The sequence below is a fragment of the Lutra lutra genome, chromosome 4, assembly GCF_902655055.1.
Source record: "Lutra lutra chromosome 4, mLutLut1.2, whole genome shotgun sequence".
In the NCBI taxonomy this organism is placed as follows: domain Eukaryota; kingdom Metazoa; phylum Chordata; class Mammalia; order Carnivora; family Mustelidae; genus Lutra; species Lutra lutra.
In genome coordinates, this window is record NC_062281.1 from 144,706,830 (window position 1) to 144,726,951 (window position 20,122).

The 20,122-nt window shown below is 42.7% G+C and overlaps 1 protein-coding gene across 3 annotated transcripts in view; it reads right to left on the reverse strand.

Moving 5' to 3' along the window:
• ROR1 (receptor tyrosine kinase like orphan receptor 1) overlaps nt 1-20,122 on the reverse strand; it is a 409,877-nt gene that overhangs the window by 31,146 nt on the left and 358,609 nt on the right. For all 3 annotated transcript variants that reach the window (XM_047727874.1, XM_047727875.1, XM_047727876.1), the window contains 3 exons: nt 8,808-8,935; nt 6,394-6,711; nt 4,596-4,841 (listed from right to left, as the gene is read on the reverse strand). In XM_047727874.1, coding sequence (XP_047583830.1) covers nt 4,596-4,841; nt 6,394-6,711; nt 8,808-8,935 — 692 coding nt within the window. The remainder of the gene's footprint in view (nt 1-4,595; nt 4,842-6,393; nt 6,712-8,807; nt 8,936-20,122) is intronic.

Consider the following 20,122-nt stretch of genomic DNA (forward strand, 5'->3'; position numbering starts at 1 on the left):
GCCAGATGCTGGTGTTACAGAACAGACAGCAGCCATCATGACAATGCCAAGTGCGTGACAGCGCACAGAAACGTTGGGAACTATAAAACAAGTGCTTAGTATGATTCATATTTATTCCATCTGACTGTCTCCCTAGATTGTAAGCTACATGAGGGCGGGCTTTCATCTACCCTATTCACAAAGTCTGAGGCATAGTAGAAACTCAACACATACTGAGTTTCAGTGAATAACTAAATAAGTAACGAACCATTCTGATTGTTAGATGCCTCGGATAAGAAGGAAAAAGACAGGGAGAGGTCAGGGACAGGTCAGGTCTTGCCCAAACTATCTTTGGTTCTTTCCCTTCCTCCAAGCATTACCTGGTACAAGCATAGAGTCCTAGCGGAGCCAATTCCCAGAGTTCACAGCAGACATATTTGGTTGTGTTTAACTTTATGTTCTGTCTTAGAGTGAAAGTTTGCAGATAAAACGGTCTGTGGCAGGCCATTCCCAAATGCCTTTATTCTAGAAAGTACAACAAAGGCTCACATTCTGCATTTAATTAGGCCTATACTTCTTTTAGCCTTACTTAGTTGAAACAAAAACAAAAGTTATCAGTAGGAAAATGAGAAACCACATGGAGATTTTGAAATCTCCTTAATTCTGACTTAACTAAAGAATGCAAGAACATTCCCATGAGACTCCATCCCATTTGCGAGGGAGAAGGAAAAGGACTCATTTTAAATACGCCCCACAAGCTTTCAGCTCACTGTAGGATAAAATGTTATTCTCAATATTTATCTATCTACCTATCTCTCTGACACACAACTACTGGCTATAGGTTGGAATCCTTAGTTTAATTCTTACTAACCATGTGGCATTGGACAAGTTACTTAGTCTGAGTCTCAGTTTTCTCTTCTTAGGTAGAATAAAACCCAACTCACAGGGCTATAAGACTATTATAAATGACATAATGCATAAAAAAACTTTTAGTACGGTCTTTGACTCATTGTAAGCACTCAATAAATGGCAATTGCTGTTTAATGTTATTGTTTTTCTATAGTTTAAACAGGATAATTCCTATCCAGTCTCAGGGTTCCTACACCCTGGCATTGTTGACATTTTGGGCTGGATAATTTTTTGTATGGGTCAATCTGTGCATCTAGCTTGTTTAGCAGAACCTCTGGACTCTACCCCCAGATGCCAGAAATAACACACAACCCCCCTTCGCAGGAGTGATGACCAAAATATCTTGAGACACTGCCAAATGTTCCCTGGGAGACAAATCTTCTGTCGTTTGGGAAGCATTGCTATAGAACAAAGAGCAGTGAGTGGTCCTAGAGAGAGGAGAACTGGTTTCTGTTAACTGATTTGTGATCTTGGGTAAGTCCTACCACTTCCCGGGCCTTGGTTTTCTCATATGGTAAAAGAGGGTGGGAAATTCCTACTTTCTCTTTCAGAATTTTTCTAAGAATGAAGAGAGAAAGGAAATCAAATGCTTGCAGGAAGTGTTCGAAAAGTAGGATGCTATTATGACTAAGTTGCTAGAGGTGGTCTATCGAGGGGCAATTCCGAGAAGACTTGCCCAGCAACATCAGCTGTTGCCCAACAGCTGATGGCAACCTGCCTTCTTCTTTAATGCTCCCCGTCCCAGCAGCTGCTCCTTGATCAACGTCAAGGATTCCCTGTGCCTTTAATGGATGTACTTGTGGCTTGGCTTGAAGAATTCCAGAGGAACTGTTTCCTTTCAACGTGAAATGCAAATGCTCTTTTTGATAAAAATTATTATTATTAGTGCCGGAAACTGCCTTGTCATCTCTAGATTGAGTATTCGTCTAAATTTATCTCTCACATGATGAGAACTTACCAGTGGTCAGAATGTTAAGTTGTCCTCTGTGGACTGATATTCAGAAAGAAAGTTTCAGGGCTTCTAACATCACTGTACTGATTAACACTATGATAATACAGAGTAATACGAAGGGGGATTTCCTCATCAGCAAGTGAACGTATTTTGATGTCAAAGCATATTATGAGAAATCTATATCCTAGAATCCAGAGGTGCAGGCTATTGTCATTCTTTTATCTATTTCTGGAAAAAAAAAAAAACTTTAAATGGGAGATAGCAGCGGGTCTGGGAAAAGAGCTGTGAGCTTTGGGTTTGGTCAGAGCTATGTGTAGACAGAGGAGGGTTCAAGCTCCAATCTCATCCTTTGTGTGATGTAGACCCATCCTTTAGACCTTCTGAACCTCAGTGGACTTTAACACCCACCTCACAGTGTGGATATGAGTTTTAAATGCACATGAGTATGTAAGCATGGAGTTTTGTATGGGCACATGATAAGTGTTTTGTGAGATGTAGATGATCTGTCTCTCTCTGTCTGCAGTCTGAAAGGCTGTTTAAGGATTTCTCTCATCCCTCAGAGTGTGTATTTGGTCTGAAAGGTCACTGAAGGTCAGTGAAGGTCACTGAAATGAAAACCATACTTTTTAGGTGTAATTTAGAGTCCTGACTAAACTAAACTAATTATAATAAAGCTTGAATCAGCTTATCAACAAATCTTCCAGTTTATGAGCAAATTACCTCCCTACTTCTGGGCATTAGTTGGAAATTAGGGGTCAGAAGACACCCAAAGGACAACTGCATGTATCCAGAGAGGAGCGAACAATGTGTTTCTTCCCTAAAATAATTCATCTGGTCTCCTTAAGGACACACATCGGTATTCTGAGATAGCATGGTAGAGTAGCAGGAAGATGAGATTGGACTCAGACAGATATGCCATTTAGAAGTTGGGTGTAACACCAACAGCACAGGGTTAATAATACCCATCACAGTGTAAAGTCAAGTATAAAAGAAGCCTATGAAAACCCCGAGCACCACGCCTGACACGTGGAAGGTGCTCAGTTTGTGATGCTTTTTATCCTTGACTCTCTTAAAGATCTTTGTACCTCACTTGGTTTAGGAAAAGGGGTGGGCAGCCAAGAAAATGATTATAAATCTACACTTATTTTTATGCGTTCCTATGAATGTTGAATATAGCATGTGGGAAAGTCATGAATAATTAAGGGCACACCGTTTAAAAAATACGGGATAATTTGCTTTGAAGTTTCCAATGGTGGCTCTGGAAGAGTTTTACTTCATAATTTGTTCTTTATGCTGCATATGAAGGCATTTTAAAGCCCAGCAACACAAAAGAGGTCTGGTCACCTCTTTCTCAAACTTGGCATGTTTAACCACCCATAAAATCCATTTTGCAAGAGAAGACAATATAGTTTAACAGGTAACACATAAGAATGAAATCATAGAATAATAGTTTCCCACATTTTCATCACTAAGGTTTCTTTTCAACATTTTTATTGCTTCTTCCTATGGACCTCTTTAGTATGTTTTCGCTTCCTCTGTTCCATAACATTCGTGCTGACTTCTCTTGCATCACACACCCTGCATTGTGATTATAATGTGAATCACATTGTATTTCTCTTTCAAACCCCCTGCTCCACAGTGGGCTCTCAAACAATATTTGCTAAACTGAGAGCAAACATTCTTCTATGTTGACTACATACCAATAGTAGATGCCTCCTTATATACTGACTATATTATTTGTTAAGCATTTACCACCTTCCAGACATCATACAGTTTTTTTTTTCAAACAACCCATTTATTCTCCCAATAGGATGTTATGATTATGTCCATTTTCCTGCTATTGCTTTTCCTGCAGTGACACTGGACTCCGAGCTGGGAGAACCCAGCAGACATCATCTATAAGAACTAGGACCAGGAGGGGCGCCTGGGTGGCTCAGTGGGTTAAAGCCTCTGCCTTCAGCTCAGGTCATGATCCCAGGGTCCTGGGATTGAGCCCTGCATCGCATCGGGCTCTCTGCTCAGCAGGGAGCCTGCTTCCTCCTCTCTCTCTGCCTGCCTCTCTGCCTACTTGTGATCTCTGTCAAATAAAATTAAAAAAAAAAAAAAAAAAAAAAAACTAGGACCGGGAAGAAGATTCAGTTCCCAGATAGTCCCAACTCCAGGTTTCACTCTAATTTTCCTTCTCTTTCTCCTACCCCGCCAAACACTTTTCTAGGAAATGGAACAAACTGACTCAAGAATTTCATTTTCTTCCCACACTTCTGCGACATGAGAAGATGACACAAAGGACAGAGTTTCTCTACACATTGCCCTGAGTAATGTGTTACTCAGAATGGCTGATTAATACCCATAGACTCATCCTACCTCGTGGGTGTTCTCAAGGACAACAGGAAAACAGTTCTCTTTCGGCTTCTGCCCATAATACCTGTTATGCAAAAATGGGTGCACATGGACATGGACCCTGGAGGGTAATGTCTTTTTCTACATGGCTGGTTGTGATAAGCTGGTTTCCTTGTGCCTGTTTCACCCACTAACTGCAACGGCTGTGGGAAGCAAGCAGTTTGCTCCCTGAGAATGTGAGCTGGTACCCTAAAAGTTGTTTAACATAGACACGGCAAGGTTTATGTGCCTTAGAAACATAGTTTGAGATCTAACAAACACCACCACTCTCCTTGGCCCCCTTATCACCTCTGCTAATTGCAGGGGGACGAGAGAGGCTCTTTTAAAGGTCACTGAATATGTTAAAGGCATTTACCACATGCTGGGATGTCGCACAGGTCAGACTTGAAATTTTCATCCAAGGTGAAGCACCAAGGAGCCTCCTTCTGATTCCCTGGATTGCGGCAGTAGGAATGGCCCCCGTTCAGCTCCGGGAAACGGAGGGCAGTAAAGGTGTGTGTGTGTGGGTACTGGGAATTCCACGGCTGGCACTGGCGTCCTGATTTGGTCACACTGACTGTCCCCCGATAGTCCACACCTGTGCTGTTATAGCACTTGTGATCTGAGAAAGCAGAAGAGAAAGGCTCAGATTGTGAGAAAGAACCAGCAGTTGCTGAAGCTCCCAGCCAGCAGTTTCTGGAAAGGCTTGCAATTAACCTCATGGGCTAAGGCTTCCCTGCTGGTCGGGGGCCAGGCGGGCAGTCTCCTTGCTTGCTGGGCTGGGACAGCAGTTCTGCGTTGCAGTTACATTCCTGCGAGGATTTAAAGCTTATGGGTCAGGAATAAAACCAGTCCTCCACAAGTATTTTTAATATTGAACACAAAAAATGTCAGAACTGGGGGCGGGACCCAGGGGGCACAGGAGTGATTTCCTAGTGAATGGTTCAGGAAAGGTTCAAGCTAAACTCTTCTTTCCATTTTTGCTTGATGTCTTTAGACATGAATCATGGGATAAAGAATCTAGTTCTCAGAAAATGTTCGCTAGGAGCAGTGCGTATGGGTTTCTAACAAGAGTTAGGGCCACTCTGTGCTGATGGACTGGCTCTTCTTGAGAAGCAAGTCCTCTTCCCAGGGGACCACAAGGCTATTTCTTGAAAGCATGGCAAAAATCCACTGAGTTGAAATAAATGAAAATATGGAGGGGTAATGATAAAATAATGGTAATAATGAAGATATTGCTATTATTACATGCTAAGCATAGTTCTCAGCATTTTAGATGCATTAATTCATTTAACTAATAGCATAATATTAAATTACAAAAAGAAACTCAAAAAAAACTGCCAGTGAGTTTAATTCTAGGGGAAAGGGCAGTTATAGAGGAACAGAGGTGAGAGGACAGTGGATAGAGACAAGCCCCATGTATATGTATTTTAAATTGTGGTACAATATACATACCATAAAATTTGCCATTAGAGTATTTAGAACATTGAAAATGTTGTGCAACCTTCACCATTCCAGGACACAGGTCTCATTCCAGAACACCTGTATCATCCTCAAGGAAATCCTAAACTCATTCAGCAGTCACTCCCCAAGCCCCCCACCCTATCCCTGGCAACCACTAACCTGCTTTCTGTCTCTATAGATTTGTCTATTCTGGATGTTTCACAGAAGCAGAATCATACAATGATGTCTGGCTTCTTTTGCTATCATAATCCTTTCAAGTTTCGGGATTTTATTCCTTTTTAATGGGTGAGTCATATTTCATCATATAGATATACTACAATTTGTTTATCCATGTATCCGCTAACGGACACTTCTGTTGTTTTCACCTTTCAGCCATTGTGAATACACCTCTTGTGAACACTGGCTTACAAGTTTTTGTGTGAACACCTTTTTCAAATTCTTGTGAGTGTACCTCCAGGTGCGGCATTGCTGGGTCGTATGGCAATTCTATTTAAGTCACTGAAGAACCAGCAGCCATATGTAAACATGACCATCTTCATGAAGCATCTTGAGGCCAGGGACCAAATCTAACCCGCTCACTGAGTGCTCCATCCCCCACACAGTATTCAGCCCATCGGAAGGTAATCTGCCCACCAAGAAGGTCCACTTTTCACTGTGCCACGGGGTTGCGGGCTCCCAGGCAGCACGGAAGGCCAGGAGTTACCACCTACTTTTATTGATAGGATCCGCCATGGGAATTCCAATCCGGATGCAGTTTGCAGCCTCCGGGCTCTCGGGCTGGGGGAGATCTTCACAGTTTGGCAGTTTCAGCCTCATCAGGATCATGGGATTGGATCTCGCAAAAATGTACTCTGTTTGACACAGGACATTTTCCAGGATTTCACATTCATCGCGACACAAGTCCCGGGGCTTCGGGATGGACGCCGTCTCGTCGCAGTACGGGAAGGCGTAGTGGCACAGGGAAGGAATGGCGAACTGAGAGCACTTATCAGATAAGTGGCTGGAGGTGCCGATCATGGTGAAGGCAGCTGGAAAACAAACACAGTTATTAACTCCCAGGGGCCAGGGTTTATCTCCGCCGGTTATCTAGTCAACAGATATCAGATATAAACACACAGGGGAAGGAATCCGCCGCACTCAAACAGACAAGGCCAAGAGGAGATTCAGTTCAGATGTCCAAGCGGCTTACTTTCACTGGCTTGAAAAAAAAATCATTTTGACTACAAAGTTAAAAAAACAGGATTAGGTTACATATGTACCATTTCCTAATAAAAAGAATTAATTAAGTTAAAGCACAATATATTTTTCATTTTTACTACAAAGCAACAGAACTTTGTGTTTCATCCGGTTCTTTTTATGAGTTTTATGAAGCTTCTAAAACTTTCGACAGCTGCAGGGCAGAACTCGCTGTCTGCGGTGGACAAGCCTGATCCCAGGATTTAGTTCTGCATCTTACGTCTGAGGTGGATGACTCTGGGTAACTTGTTTAATTTCTTTGTGCCTTTGATACTTCTACTTCGTCTTCGGAAAATGAGGCAATTCTCTTGGAAGTTCTTGAAAAGCTCAACTCAGTTATTCTGGGGTGTGTATTAGTGGTCATTTAGCCTGACCTCTTCAGCTTGACATCCATGTACAGAAAGAGTACCTGTCTCCCTTTGCATTGACAAGGAGCTTATACTTCACAAGATAGTCTGGCGGGGTTTGGTACACTGTTTCTCAATGGGTGTTCCTCAGAATATTCATTCTGTAGAATATTCATAGTGTTTGAGAAACTAGGGTTCCAGAGCCAAACACGTTTGGGAAATGCCAGGTTAAACAAAATTAAGTGGCTTTCTTTAACAATAGTATTTTCCAGTAAGCAGATGTCCATTGAAAATGTCTGAGAGGATTATTATACATGGGTGATGAAACATTTACTTCAGAGCTCCCATTTATTTTTTACTTAGTAAAAATATGTTAAAATGTTCTTATATTAGGTTGTAATGTGCCTTCCACAGCCCCTCCTCATCTGTCCTGCTTCTGTCCTCTGCTCACTGCACAGTCCTTCCTCCTGAAAGTTCTTTAGCAAGTGACAACTCCAGCTTTCTCTAGTTGCTTCTCCAGATTAAACAGCTCCCTGGGGCTCCTCTTAGTTCCTTCATAGTCCCCATGGGACATAGTTTCTCGACTCCTTGCTGTTCTGTGTGCCTGCCTCAGGTTTGTTCAATCCTAAGGTTACCATAAACTACAAGGCACTTGGTTACCTTTGAATTTCAGGTAAACATTTGGAACATACTTATACTAAAAAATAATCCATTGTTTACTTGAAATTCAGAAGTAACTGGGTGTCCTGTGCTTTTATTTGCTAAGCCTGGCGACCTTATTAGAATCCCATTAGGGCAATTTTAATGGCTTGCAAGGGTATATGGAAATGGTGTACAACTACACTAATGGAAGAAACACAAGGCTGTTATAACCACCAGAACCAGGTGTGCAAAATCGTACAAGGTAGCCTACACACTGCTTTGCTCATGTGTGCTAGAAAGTGCATTACTATTAGATTTCCACTAAAAAGATACTTCTGATTCAGAAAAATGAAGGGTAAAACAGAGAAGGCTAGAGCAAGAAGAGACTTATGATCATCTTGCCTTATCACTCACTTCACCAATGAAGAGAGAGATTTTTCATGAAGAATTAGAGTTTTCCTTAAAGTCATAGTAATGGTGTCCAGAATTCTAGACTCTAAATTGATTTAGAGTTTACTTGACTTTCAGTCTAGGTGATGTTGTCTCCGAACAGTAAGCTCAACGAGGGCAGAGACGTAAGCTGGCTAATTCACCAGACCGGCATATCCCCAGTGCCCTGTCCAGTTCCTGGTGTGGCCAAAACACTAAAAATCTTTATCAAGTACCTGAATGAATGTGAGAGTTTTCAGAGCACCCTCTTCCTCTACGAGCAACAATCTTCCATAAAGTATTCTAGTGTTCCTTTCAGAACACGGAGATCATATCTCCTGCTTCTCTGTGGTCCTGCTCCTAACCCCTTTGCCTAGCCCAATCCTTTGTCAAGAGAGGAACTCAAGAAAACGTGTGGGGAGAAAAAGGGTTATGTAAGGTATCAATACAATTTCACTGGTGTTACCTACCTGTGATCTGATTTTCTATTTCCCCTTGCATGTGCAAAGACTCCATATAGACAGTGCGGTTGCCAATAAATCTTGCACATGCAATCCCTCTGTATGGCTGACAGAATCCATCTTCTTCATACTCATCTCTAAAAACAGAGCACAGACATTGAGCTGGTGAGTTGGCTCTGACTAGGTGATACCCGAAACAGTCGCTAGGGGGAGAAGCTCAGCACAGGATACCCAAGGCTGGGCTAAGGAAGTCAGGCTTTTCCTCCGTTCCATCCATCACTTAAAACATCTGCTGGTCACGTTGGTCAAGTTTCCTTCACCCCCAGAAAATCATTCTGAAGCGCAAAATCATCCTTAAATAGGGGAGAAAGCATTTTTATTTTCGCAGCTGGTGGTGGGCTGGAAGATGATGTAGTTAAAAAAGTAAAGAGGAAATGAGTTGGGAATCTGGGCACATGTTCTACAATTTTTTGTTTTGTTTTGTTTTGTTTTTTAAGCACAGATTATTTCTGCTTCATTTGCTACAAAGGCGTGGGTGCCTTATCCACAAGATGCACTCCAACTGATGTGTCTATTGGGGGCTCCACGAGGTGAGGAGCTGGGTGCGGCTAGAAAGAAACCAGAGGGCAGTGCAGCTATGTGGCTCCTTGCTGCTTAAGACCCATTATCTCTACCCTGCAGAGAAATATCCAGGCAACCCCGGGACTGCACAATTTCAAATGAGTCACTAAATTCCAGGAAATCTACAGAATGTGTCAATGAAAATCATGCTTTCGTGATCCCCGAAAACTTTAAAGATAATCTTAAAAAATCTGTGGCCTCAAAATTATAATAAAAAAAGTATGGGGAGTAGATTTTATTCCGAAGACAAGGGGATGCCAGATAGTGCGGTTAGTGTCAGTGTGGCAAACAGCTGGAGGTGGAAGGCTGGAGGGTAGGACCCAAGATGGGAGCTTCGGCTTGAAAGGATAAAAGTCGTAACATCCCACAAGGGTCTACCATAAGCACAAGACACCAGAGTACAGAACATCCAGCTGGTTCTCAAAAGCAGACCACAGCCAGACAAAAGGCCACCTGCCAGGCTTCTGGGTGGACTTCAGCCCGGTTCTTCCTCCTCTGTTAATCTGGCTGGAATCAGTACATTGTGTGAATAAAAAGATCATTTTTTCCTCTTTGGTTTCTTCTAAGTTGAAGTACTTTAAAGCAGAAATCAGGAGAAAAGTTGTCTTCCTGGGTTTAACATCTGCATGTCCTTAGCCAATCTCTCTGAGTCCTCTGAGCTATGGTTTTCTTATCTGTAAGATGAAGATGATCACTGACTTCTCTACCCTATAAGTGAAAGTCATGAGGACCCTATGAAATAATGTAAACGTTCTTACTAAGTGCTACTCAGAGGTAACACATGCTTACTATTGAAGTATTTATGATCACCAAAGAAGACATTTATTTAAAGGACAATCATTTACTAAGCTTCTATTCTGTAAAATTGACTTGGAGTCAGTCTTATGGCCCTAGACTTCCCCCTTGGGCGTTCAATGTGGAAGTCTAGAAAGCCCACTGTAACAGGAAACCAGGTGAAAAAAATCTGATAGAGCTGATCATTAAAAGACCAGTGTCCAGAGGCTCTCCACTCCCCATTCACTCCAACAGTCTTTTTGGAGGTGGAGATTGGGGAAAGTATCTTCACTTTCGTTCCCAAAAATCTGTATTGCAAAGCTCTTAAAAACTTAACCTTTAAGGACACACACAAACGAATCTGTCACCTACCTGACATGAAGACATTGAAATTTTAATGTCGTAAAATCCTGCAAGCACTCCACATGTTTACTTTCATAAATCCTAGAGTAATGTTGAAGCCTTTTTGGCTTAAATTTTACTTGGGTTGTAAAATTAACCCTACTTTTATTGGGTAACTAATACCGTAAACCTATGGGGAGAAAGAAGTTTCTCGATGACCTAGCCTTGGATCTTGGAAACCAAAGTACTGAGACCAGAATGCACTTCTACACCACCCCTCTCCCCCGACTATTACAGATGATGCCTTTCTATCCCTAGGCATTAGCCGAGGCCTGGACTTTTAAGGTGTCGTTATGAGAACACTTCTTCCTCCCCCACATTAAACTCTCAAGGCCTCAGTTTATATCTCTTGGGAGGACAAAACCCTGGAATTACCCCCAGATATAAATCCCCAGCCTACTGGGAGTTCCCATATTTTATGTGTGAGGCTTAGGCTAAACTTCTTACCACCTTTCCAGTTCAAGACTCTAAAAAGACTCTTTGAATACTTTTTTTTCCATAATAAAAAGGAATGCAGTTCCTTGGCTGCCTATTCCTTATCAAGGGCTTAGAGCTGCAGGTGTATTGAATTTTTGACTATGCCCAGAATTCCTGATCTTCTGACCAGTCTCTTGAGGACAGAGAGAAAAAGCAAAACAAAACAAAACAAAAAAACAGCGCGTAATGTCATCTGTGAGGGCGTAGTTCTCAGCCTTGGCTTCTGTGAAGAATCTTCTCAGAATGCTTTTGAAAATACCAATGCCTACGCCCCACCTCAGACCTATTAAATCATCCTCTCTGGGGATGCAGCTGGGCAGGCGTGCTTTTTAAAAAGCTCTCAGGTGATCTGAATGTGGTTGAGAGCCACAGCACTAGAAAAACAAACCTCTATTAAGTGTCTGCCACTCTCCGTGCTGGGTACTATGCTAAGTGCTTTCTTCCAAGTAGCCCCTTATGTAGTATTATTATTCTTATTTTACAGAGGGAGAGACTCAGGTTCGGAGAAATAAGTGGCTCAAATTCACAAAGCCAGTTCATGGTGGAGCTAGGATTGAAACTTAACGTTCAAGCTTAAGCCATTACACCATATTATCAAATCTATCATGACGTTCCTCTTTTCAGTATTAATTAGATCAGCCCAATTATAAATGAGACTTTCAAATGAACCTTTATTCTGTACCAGGAACTGTGAAGTTTCACTTACACACCATTGATATTAATACCATTGATATTAAATCATTAAATCCTGACAACAATCTTACAAAAAAGGGGATGTGTAATCATTCCCATTTTACAGATGAGAAAACTGAGGGTCAGAAAGAACGAAGAACTTGTCTAGATTTACACAGCAAGTAGAGAAGCTAGATTTGACCCAAACTAGCACTTTTTTTTTTTAATTTAAAGATTTTATTTATTTATTTGACAGAAATCACAAGTAGGCAGAGAGGCAGGCAGAGAGGGGAAAGCAGTCTCCCCACTGAGCAGAGAGCCCGATGCGGGGCTCTATCCCAGGACCCTGGGATCATGACCCGAGCCGAAGGCAGAGGCTTTAACCCACTGAGCCACCCAGGTGCCCACCAAACTAGCACTTGTAACCATGGTATACAGCTTCCCTCCAAAGGTTTATGAAGGTTTTTGCACTGCTTATAGGGGCTTTCTGCTGTGAAGGTGCCTCGGTGTCTCCCTGGTGGCAAAAAGATGTCCTTTGGAATATAGAGTCTTAGTCACCTTTCATGCTTTCCATTTTTCCACCTGTCTTTTGGCTGGAGGGGAACCAATGCTCCTCCAACATTCATCAGCTCTAAGCTTTTCTCCAGCTCACGCTTCTTTCATCATTAATTTTGCTGAGCAAACTTAAAAACACAGAGCACATGGCAGCAAAATTGCAAGGGCACTTGCAGTGAGCATGCTCAAGGCTGTGTTCTTTCTACAGAGAAGAGGGTGCACTGTGAATGGGCAAATGGAATTTTGCACCAACGTGTGCCATTGACCTCACCGTGATGTTAAGAAGCAGGGATGCTTTGTGATGGAGATTCATGCTGTCTAACTCACAAAATAATTTAGTTACCATGTTGTCAACCCTGATAGCCTTCCACCTCCAGGGTCTCCCCAAGGGGCTTACAAGGGATAGTCATACAGGGCTAACTAAGAGTGACCATGACCAACATGGCAGCAATAGGGGCATCCCAGGATCCACTGGAGACCAATGAAAAAGAAATGCTGCCATTATAAGTCACAACCCAAGGGGTTTTACAATGACAGTGAAAATCAATAGCTACAAATTCCCGGGCCAACTTCTCAGGTTAGTTGACTAAAGCAGAGAACTCTGATGATGGAAAAAGCCCATTGCATGGTACGGAGCATGGGGAGACTATCCGTTTTGTGAGCAGGGAGAAGGAAAAGAGGAGAAAGGATGGGTGGGTGGGGTAGGAAAAGTGAAAAGATGGAGAATACCCCTACTGGATGCCCAAATGGGGTTGTGCCAATTTTGGACCATGAGAGGTCCACGACGGCTCTCCTCAGAGCTTCCAGGGAAGCTACCTCTCCAAAAGCTGTCTTCATTTAAGGGATGCAAGAGAATAAACTCAACAGTTGTCTTGGACAAGTGATTTAAAAAGAAACCCTCAACTACGACTGGAAAAACTGGCAAAATTCAAATAAAGTCTGTAAATTAGTTTATATCGGAGCCAAGATCAAGAGTCAGCTGCTTAACCTGCTAAGCCACCCAGGCGCCCCAATAATTTCTTACTCTTGATCATCACACTATGTTTATGCAAGACATGAACATTAGGAGGAATGGGATGAAGGACATACGGAAATTCTCTGTACTATTTTTGCAACTTTTCTTAAGTATAAAAATATTTCAAAATAAAAAGTAAAAAAAAAAACCTCTTAGAGGATGGGGGAGGGGTGGGAACCTTATTGTGCGTAGACAGAACTGGAGATGCTATGGGGTGAGGGGGTCAGGAAGGCTGTCAGATGACCTCATTTACTCTTTATAACAAACCTTATAACACTCCCTCTGGGCCTCACTAACAATGCACTTACTTGTTTGAGGCTTGGCCTACTTCTAAATTCAAACACTTCTAGGACAGGTGACCTATTTGGTCAGGAAGGCTTAGTGTAGATTGATTTTTGCTAGCTGCTGTGGGCACTTTCATCTTTCCTGGAAGCTGTACGGCAACAAAGGTGGGGTCAATGGAGAGGTCTGTGCTGGAAGAAGAAGGCACTCTTCCTTGACTTGACAGTTAGGTCTGGACCCAGCTTTGTGCCGGGATGACTGAGAAGGCAGGCTGGGAAAGGAAGATGTGGGACTCACTAGTACAGGGGATCTCTGTCATCTCGTTCATCATTCACTTTGTCACAAAGTGATCTTTTCAAATACAGACCCAATCAGGTCATTTCCTGCCTAAAATTATAGTTTCCCACTCACTTCAGTTTCCTGACTGCAGCCTCCAAGACCCTTCATCATCCAGTCCCTGCCCACTTTTCCACCTTGCTCCTGCCAGTCACGCCTACACAAACCTGATCATACTAGCGACACGAACGACCTTGCTAGTCTCAAAACAGGGGAGGCAGTTCGCTGTTCCTCTGGCTTGGCTTCCTCTCTTCCCAAGGCTTAGAAAACCTCCCACCCTCTTTTTCTCCTTGTGAATGCCTTCTTGTCTTCAAGTGCCAGATGCTAAGTCCTCCACGTAAGTTCATCCCTGACCTCCCCCTAAGCCAGTGTCTTTATCACACGTCACACCCCTCCCACACACCTCTGACCCCATGTTCTGTTTGTCTTTTTAGTGTCCATCTCGCCGCCACTCTAAAGCAAGGACCATGTCGGATTCAGCTTCCCACCTCAAGGCCCCCATACAACGCACACCTCAGGAGCCCTGCTTAATGAAGGAAAGGGGGCTGCCAAGAACTGTCCCCCTCCAGATCTTCCAAAGTCAAAAAGAAGAATCACTGCTTTACAGGCCAACACCTGACACAGATGTCATAGATGTGGGGCTGTCCCAGGCCAGCCCACCAACATGTCTGAAGCACCTTCCACACTGGAAGCCACTCTCTTCCTCCTCAGATTTTACACAGGCGCATGGGCAGGCCTAACAGACTTATGGATGAGTTAGGCCCTAAAAAGCTCCCCATTGGGAAAATAAGACCAGTTAAAATGGACACCTCTCCTTAGTGGGAAGAGAATGGATATAAAAGTACTTTGCTAACTATAAAATCTTACTCAAACAAACAAACAAAAATAGTAAACAGGTACTCAAACAAATACTTGAAAACAAATATTTATAGCAATGCTATTCATATTAGACAAAAAGTGGAAACAACCCCCAAATGCTCATCAAGAGGTGAAAGGGTCAATGAAAGGTGGCAGGTACACACAACAGAATATTATCCGGCCATAAAAAGAGGAATGAAGGACTGAAACATGCTACAACATGGAAGAATCTTGAAAACTTTACACTAAGGGAAATCAGCCAGACACGAAAGGCCACATATTTTAATGATCCCCTTTATATAAAATATCCGGAGTAGATAAACTCAGAGAGACAGAAAGCAGATTGGTGGTTACCAGGAGTGCTGGGAGGAGGGAGCAATAGGGAGTAACTACTCAATGGGTATGGAGTTTCATTTTGCTATGAAGAAGATATTTTGATATTAGGTAAGTGGTCATAGTTAAACGACATTGTGGATGTGTTACTTGCTACCCATTGGCTCATCTTAAAATGGTTGTATTTCATGCTATGTGAAATTCACCTCAATTTAAAAATTTATTTTTATATGCCCAAGGGACAAGGTTGATGGACCTAGGGAGAGGGCCAAAGGTTGGAATTTCCAGCTTCAGATCTGGGGAGAAGTTTTGGGGATGGCTTTGTGAGTTGCTTACAAGCAGACTGACCTGTTATAAGCACAGGCAATCCACACAGTCTCTGCAAGTTTCTTAGTTTTGATTCTCGTGGCTGTTCATGAGAATGCCAGAGAGAGTGGCCTGTGAGCCCACAGCATGGCGGCCTCATGTATACAGATGGCAATGAAGGAAATAATTCACCACTTGTGGATATTCCCACACTCACTCCCTCTTAAGAGCTCCATTTTGAGCCAAGAAGATGAAATCACATCAAACTGCCCACCCTTAAACCTCTGAATTTGGGTTTGAAGGAAAACTCTCACACAGTTCAGAGTATCTCTAGGTGTGATAGAGTATCCTTAGGTGTGTTCCAGTGAGCAATTTAGCAAAGTGTGGGTTATTCTCTCGTTTGTGAAGTAATTTCTTTCTTCTTTTATCTACCATCAAAACATTTTTATCATAGCAAAATAAAATCCCATATTCATTTAGTAGTTCCTCCCTATTTCTCCCTCTCCCCAGCTCCTGGCAACCATTAATCTGCTTTCTGTCTCAATGAAATGATCTATTCTGGAGAAGAAATAATAACTTACCAGTGCCTACCCCATAGACCATCATGGCCATAGGTGGATGGGAAGTATCCCTTATAAAATTTATAAATCAGGCCACGTATTAGCTGCTCAGTTAAAACATAGCTGCAGCAGATCCACACACATCGTGCTCTCCAGGGCCAGCTCAAGTAACTTTGGGCCTAGGGGCAAAGCTTCCCACCTCAGAAACAGGGATCTCCTAGGGAAGTACAATCACATCTCTCTCTCTCTCTTTAAAGATTTTATTCACTTATTTATTTGAGGGAGGAAGGATCAGAGGGAGAGGGACAAGCAGACTCCACATGGAGTTAGGACCCCAAGATCATGACCTGAGCCGAAACCAAGAGTAGACCGCCCAACCGACTGAGCCACCCAGGTGCCCCAATCACATTTCTTAAAGGTAAAAATCTGCTGTTTTTTATTTAAAAGGTGGGGGGGGGCACATAATAAAACTAAGAATCTAAGTAAAGAATGCAAAATTATTCCAATATGGTTAAATGATCAGAGACATGGAAATTTTAAGATCAGATTAGAATCTGATGTGGTCTAAGAAGTTAACCACCGGGCGCCTGGGTGGCTCAGTGGGTTAAGCCGCTGCCTTTGGCTCAGGTCATGATCTCAGGGTCCTGGGATCGAGGCCCGCATCGGGCTCTCTGCTCAGCAGGGAGCCTGCTTCCCTCTCTCTCTCTCTCTCTCTCTCTCTGCCTGCCTCTCTGTCTACTTGTGCTCTCTCTCTGTCAAATAAATAAATAAAATCTTAAAAAAAAAAAAAGAAGTTAACCACCTATACAAAAATACCTCTATCTTGTTCCTGAGAAGACTCTGGGCCATGAAGCATCCTTGGTGAATTGCAAACCAAGAGGAAGGAAAAGAATTTAATTCTCATCTGCTATAAGTACACACCCTCAGAGAAGGGGTGTCAGGACAAATACAGGTGGAGACATGGAAAGAGCTAGTCAGAACGAAGGAGAGAAGGTGAAGGTCCTGGTGTGTCAAGAATAGACTTTGCCTCAGGCCAGCAGTGGCCAAAAGATAATGGGTTAAATATGTGATCCCAAACTTATCTCACAAACTGTCCTCTACAGACCTGTCTATAAGTGGACATCAAAGAGGGTAATGCGTTAACGTAGTTGACCTTTAAGGTCAGCTTTCAAAGTAAGCCAATCCAGACCGTCAACCCAGAGGGGCAGTGACTCACAGAAAAGGCCTCAATCTACCAGGCTGAGAACTCACCTAACTCTTAACATCCCTCCTCTCACTAGAACACCTCTGTGAGCTCAAGAAATTCTGACGTGACTGTGTCAAGTATCACGAGCTATTTCCCACACCCGGACACTAACAATTGTTAACACTTATTTCCTTAGCAAAAGCATCCCTTGCTCTTTCTCACAGCACTTATTTGCTTTAAATAATTAAATTTTAAGGGGCACCTGGGTAGCTCAGTTGGTTGAACATCTGACTCTTGGTTTCGGCTCAGGTCGTGGTCTTGGGATTGTGGGATCAAGCCCCGCATTGGGCTCCACACTCAGCATGGAGACTGCTTGCCCCTCTGCCTGGGCTCCTCCTCCTGCACTCTCTCTTTCCCTCTCTCTCACTCTAGAATAAGTAAATAAAATCTTAAAAAAAATTAAATTTTAAAAGCTTTTTTTCTTGGTTATGAACCATTAAAACAAACAAATGAATAATGTTCTGTCATAGTTTCCAGAGCAGCACATAATAGTTACTTGTGTCCAACTTAGAAATGGGAAGGTATTGGCTTTGCTTCATAATGATGTTTGGAAACACAAGGGTTGCATTTCACTCTGGAAAAGGAACAGAATTACCCAGGCTTGTATCTCACAAATGTGATTTGAGGGAAAATTATGCATGTAATATATTTTATTCCTATTTAAAGACACATCTGAAAGGACAGGACTGCCCTAGTACCTATTTGTACCTATTTGTAAGAATGGGAAGATCACTAATAAAAGAATGGGTGATTTTTTTGCCCTCTCTTATTTACTGAGGTTTTTGTGGTAGGTGAGCTTTGTACCTTATAAGAAGCCCTGGGGTATTTTCACTTTTCCTTCTATGAAGGGCCTACTTTGCCACTCACCTTAAGGCTGGAGCTGGGAATGCATAGGTGGGACTTGGAACCCCCATCACCCCCCCCCCCCACAACAACCGAGTTCTCATTAGAAGCTCTTTGGATATTTTCTGGCAGTTCTCCAAGTATCAGGCATTCAAAAGACCCCTAAATTTGCCCACTGAGACTAAAAGGAGTTTGGAAGAATATGAAATTCACACATACCAATCTGGTCAGATTTTCTACCACAAATGTTACTAAGATTTCTTTGACTTGTTTTTCACTTTCCTTTTATGCCTTTGGTCATGGACTGAAAAAAGAGGAGGTCTGTGGAAAGAGTGGTAAAGGGAATTTAGAGACTTCTTAGGAGGGTTTAGTTTCATATTGCTACTCAGAAGTGGGGGTAAAGCTCAATCCCTAATTCCTGCTTTTCTGTTTCCGCTCAGCTTTGTTTCCCATAGCTTCTGTGAATGTCAGTTATGAAAGATTACCAGCCTCCACAAAAACCAATGGTGAACTCAATGCTGCTCCCAACCCCTAATCCAAAATACGGTAATACAGAGGGGCCCATGTCAAGTCTAGAATCTTACACGTTTAAAAAAAAACTGTAGTAGCAGCAGAAATTCATGTTAAAATAAGGATTGATTTGTGAAGTACCAAATGGGAATACAGTAATTAGACCAACAATATCTATTAGACAAGAGGTCTCTGGAAAAAATTTATGAAATTCAATGGGTTCTTCAAGAAGAAATGTGGAATAGTGGTGGGTTGGTGGGGGGAGGGGCTCATATTTTCGGTATTCAGATAGCAACAATATAATCTCTGCTCACTAGGACTCTACACTCCTCTTCCTCTTCAAGCAACAAGTTTGTTGAAGCCTTGAGCTGAAAATAAGAGGTCATCCAGTTAAGGCTGGGAAGGCTTCTGGAGGAGGTGACACCTTAAAAGAGGAATAATTCAATAAATCATGGATTCAATGCAGTTGGCCTTGAACAACACAGGGGCTGGGGAGCTGAACACTGTACATCTGTGAATAACTTTTGATTCCCTGAAAACTGCTATTAGCCTACTGTTGACCACAAGCCTTACTGATAACATGAAGAGTTCATTAATTTATTTTCTATGTTACAGGTATCATATACTGTATTCTTATAACAAAGTAAGCTAGAGAAAACATTATTAAGAAAATCATAAGAGAAAATACATTTATAATGTTGTACTGTATTTACTGAAAATAACCTGCCTAGAAGTCGGCCCCCAGTTCAAATCCATATTGTTCAAGGGTCAGCTATGGTATGCTAGCCAAGGTAAGTGGGGTCAGAGGCAGAGTAAGGCTAAATGGGACAAATGGGAGGAGGGAGTGGGATAAGCCCAAGGGTTGGGTGTTAACCTGCAGAGTCTGGGCCGGTAAAGAGGTTCACCATTCCATTATTTCTCTGTGCACTCAAATCTTGGATTTTTACCTTGGAAACAAAGGGACACCAGAAAGTGATGTGATTAGGGAGAGTGTGGCAAACGGTGGGACCGGAGATCTAAGACTGCAGATTAGGGTCCAAGACCATTGGTTCAGCTTGAAGGGGCCTGAGCCATAATCTCCCACAAGGACTTGAAATAAACCCAAGACACAGAGTACAGAACATTCAGCAGTTTCAATGGAAGGAGCTGTGTCTGTGTCAGAGGTGACAGAAAATGGCGTGAGACTGCTGGCGGAGCGGGTGGGAAAGGGGACAGTGAACTCAGGCAGGCGCCATGCCTGTGGCTGCCCCCCGGGCCTACCATCTCATGGAGTCATTCAGTTGCAATGGGACCTTGCAGGCCTCTGGTCCGGCCCTTTCTAAAGGCGAAAGAACCAAGAGTGAGCGGCTGTGTGACTGGATCAAGTTCACCAAGTAGTTAGATGGACAGAGCGAGTGCGGTGGAAAGAGAGGCCTTTGGAGACCCACAAAAATACCGGGTTCAATCTTAACAGCTGCTTCCTAGCTGCACGTGGCCCTGGGCTAGGTATGGAGTCTCTCGGAGCCTAGATGTAGGGAAGAGAATTGGGATTAAA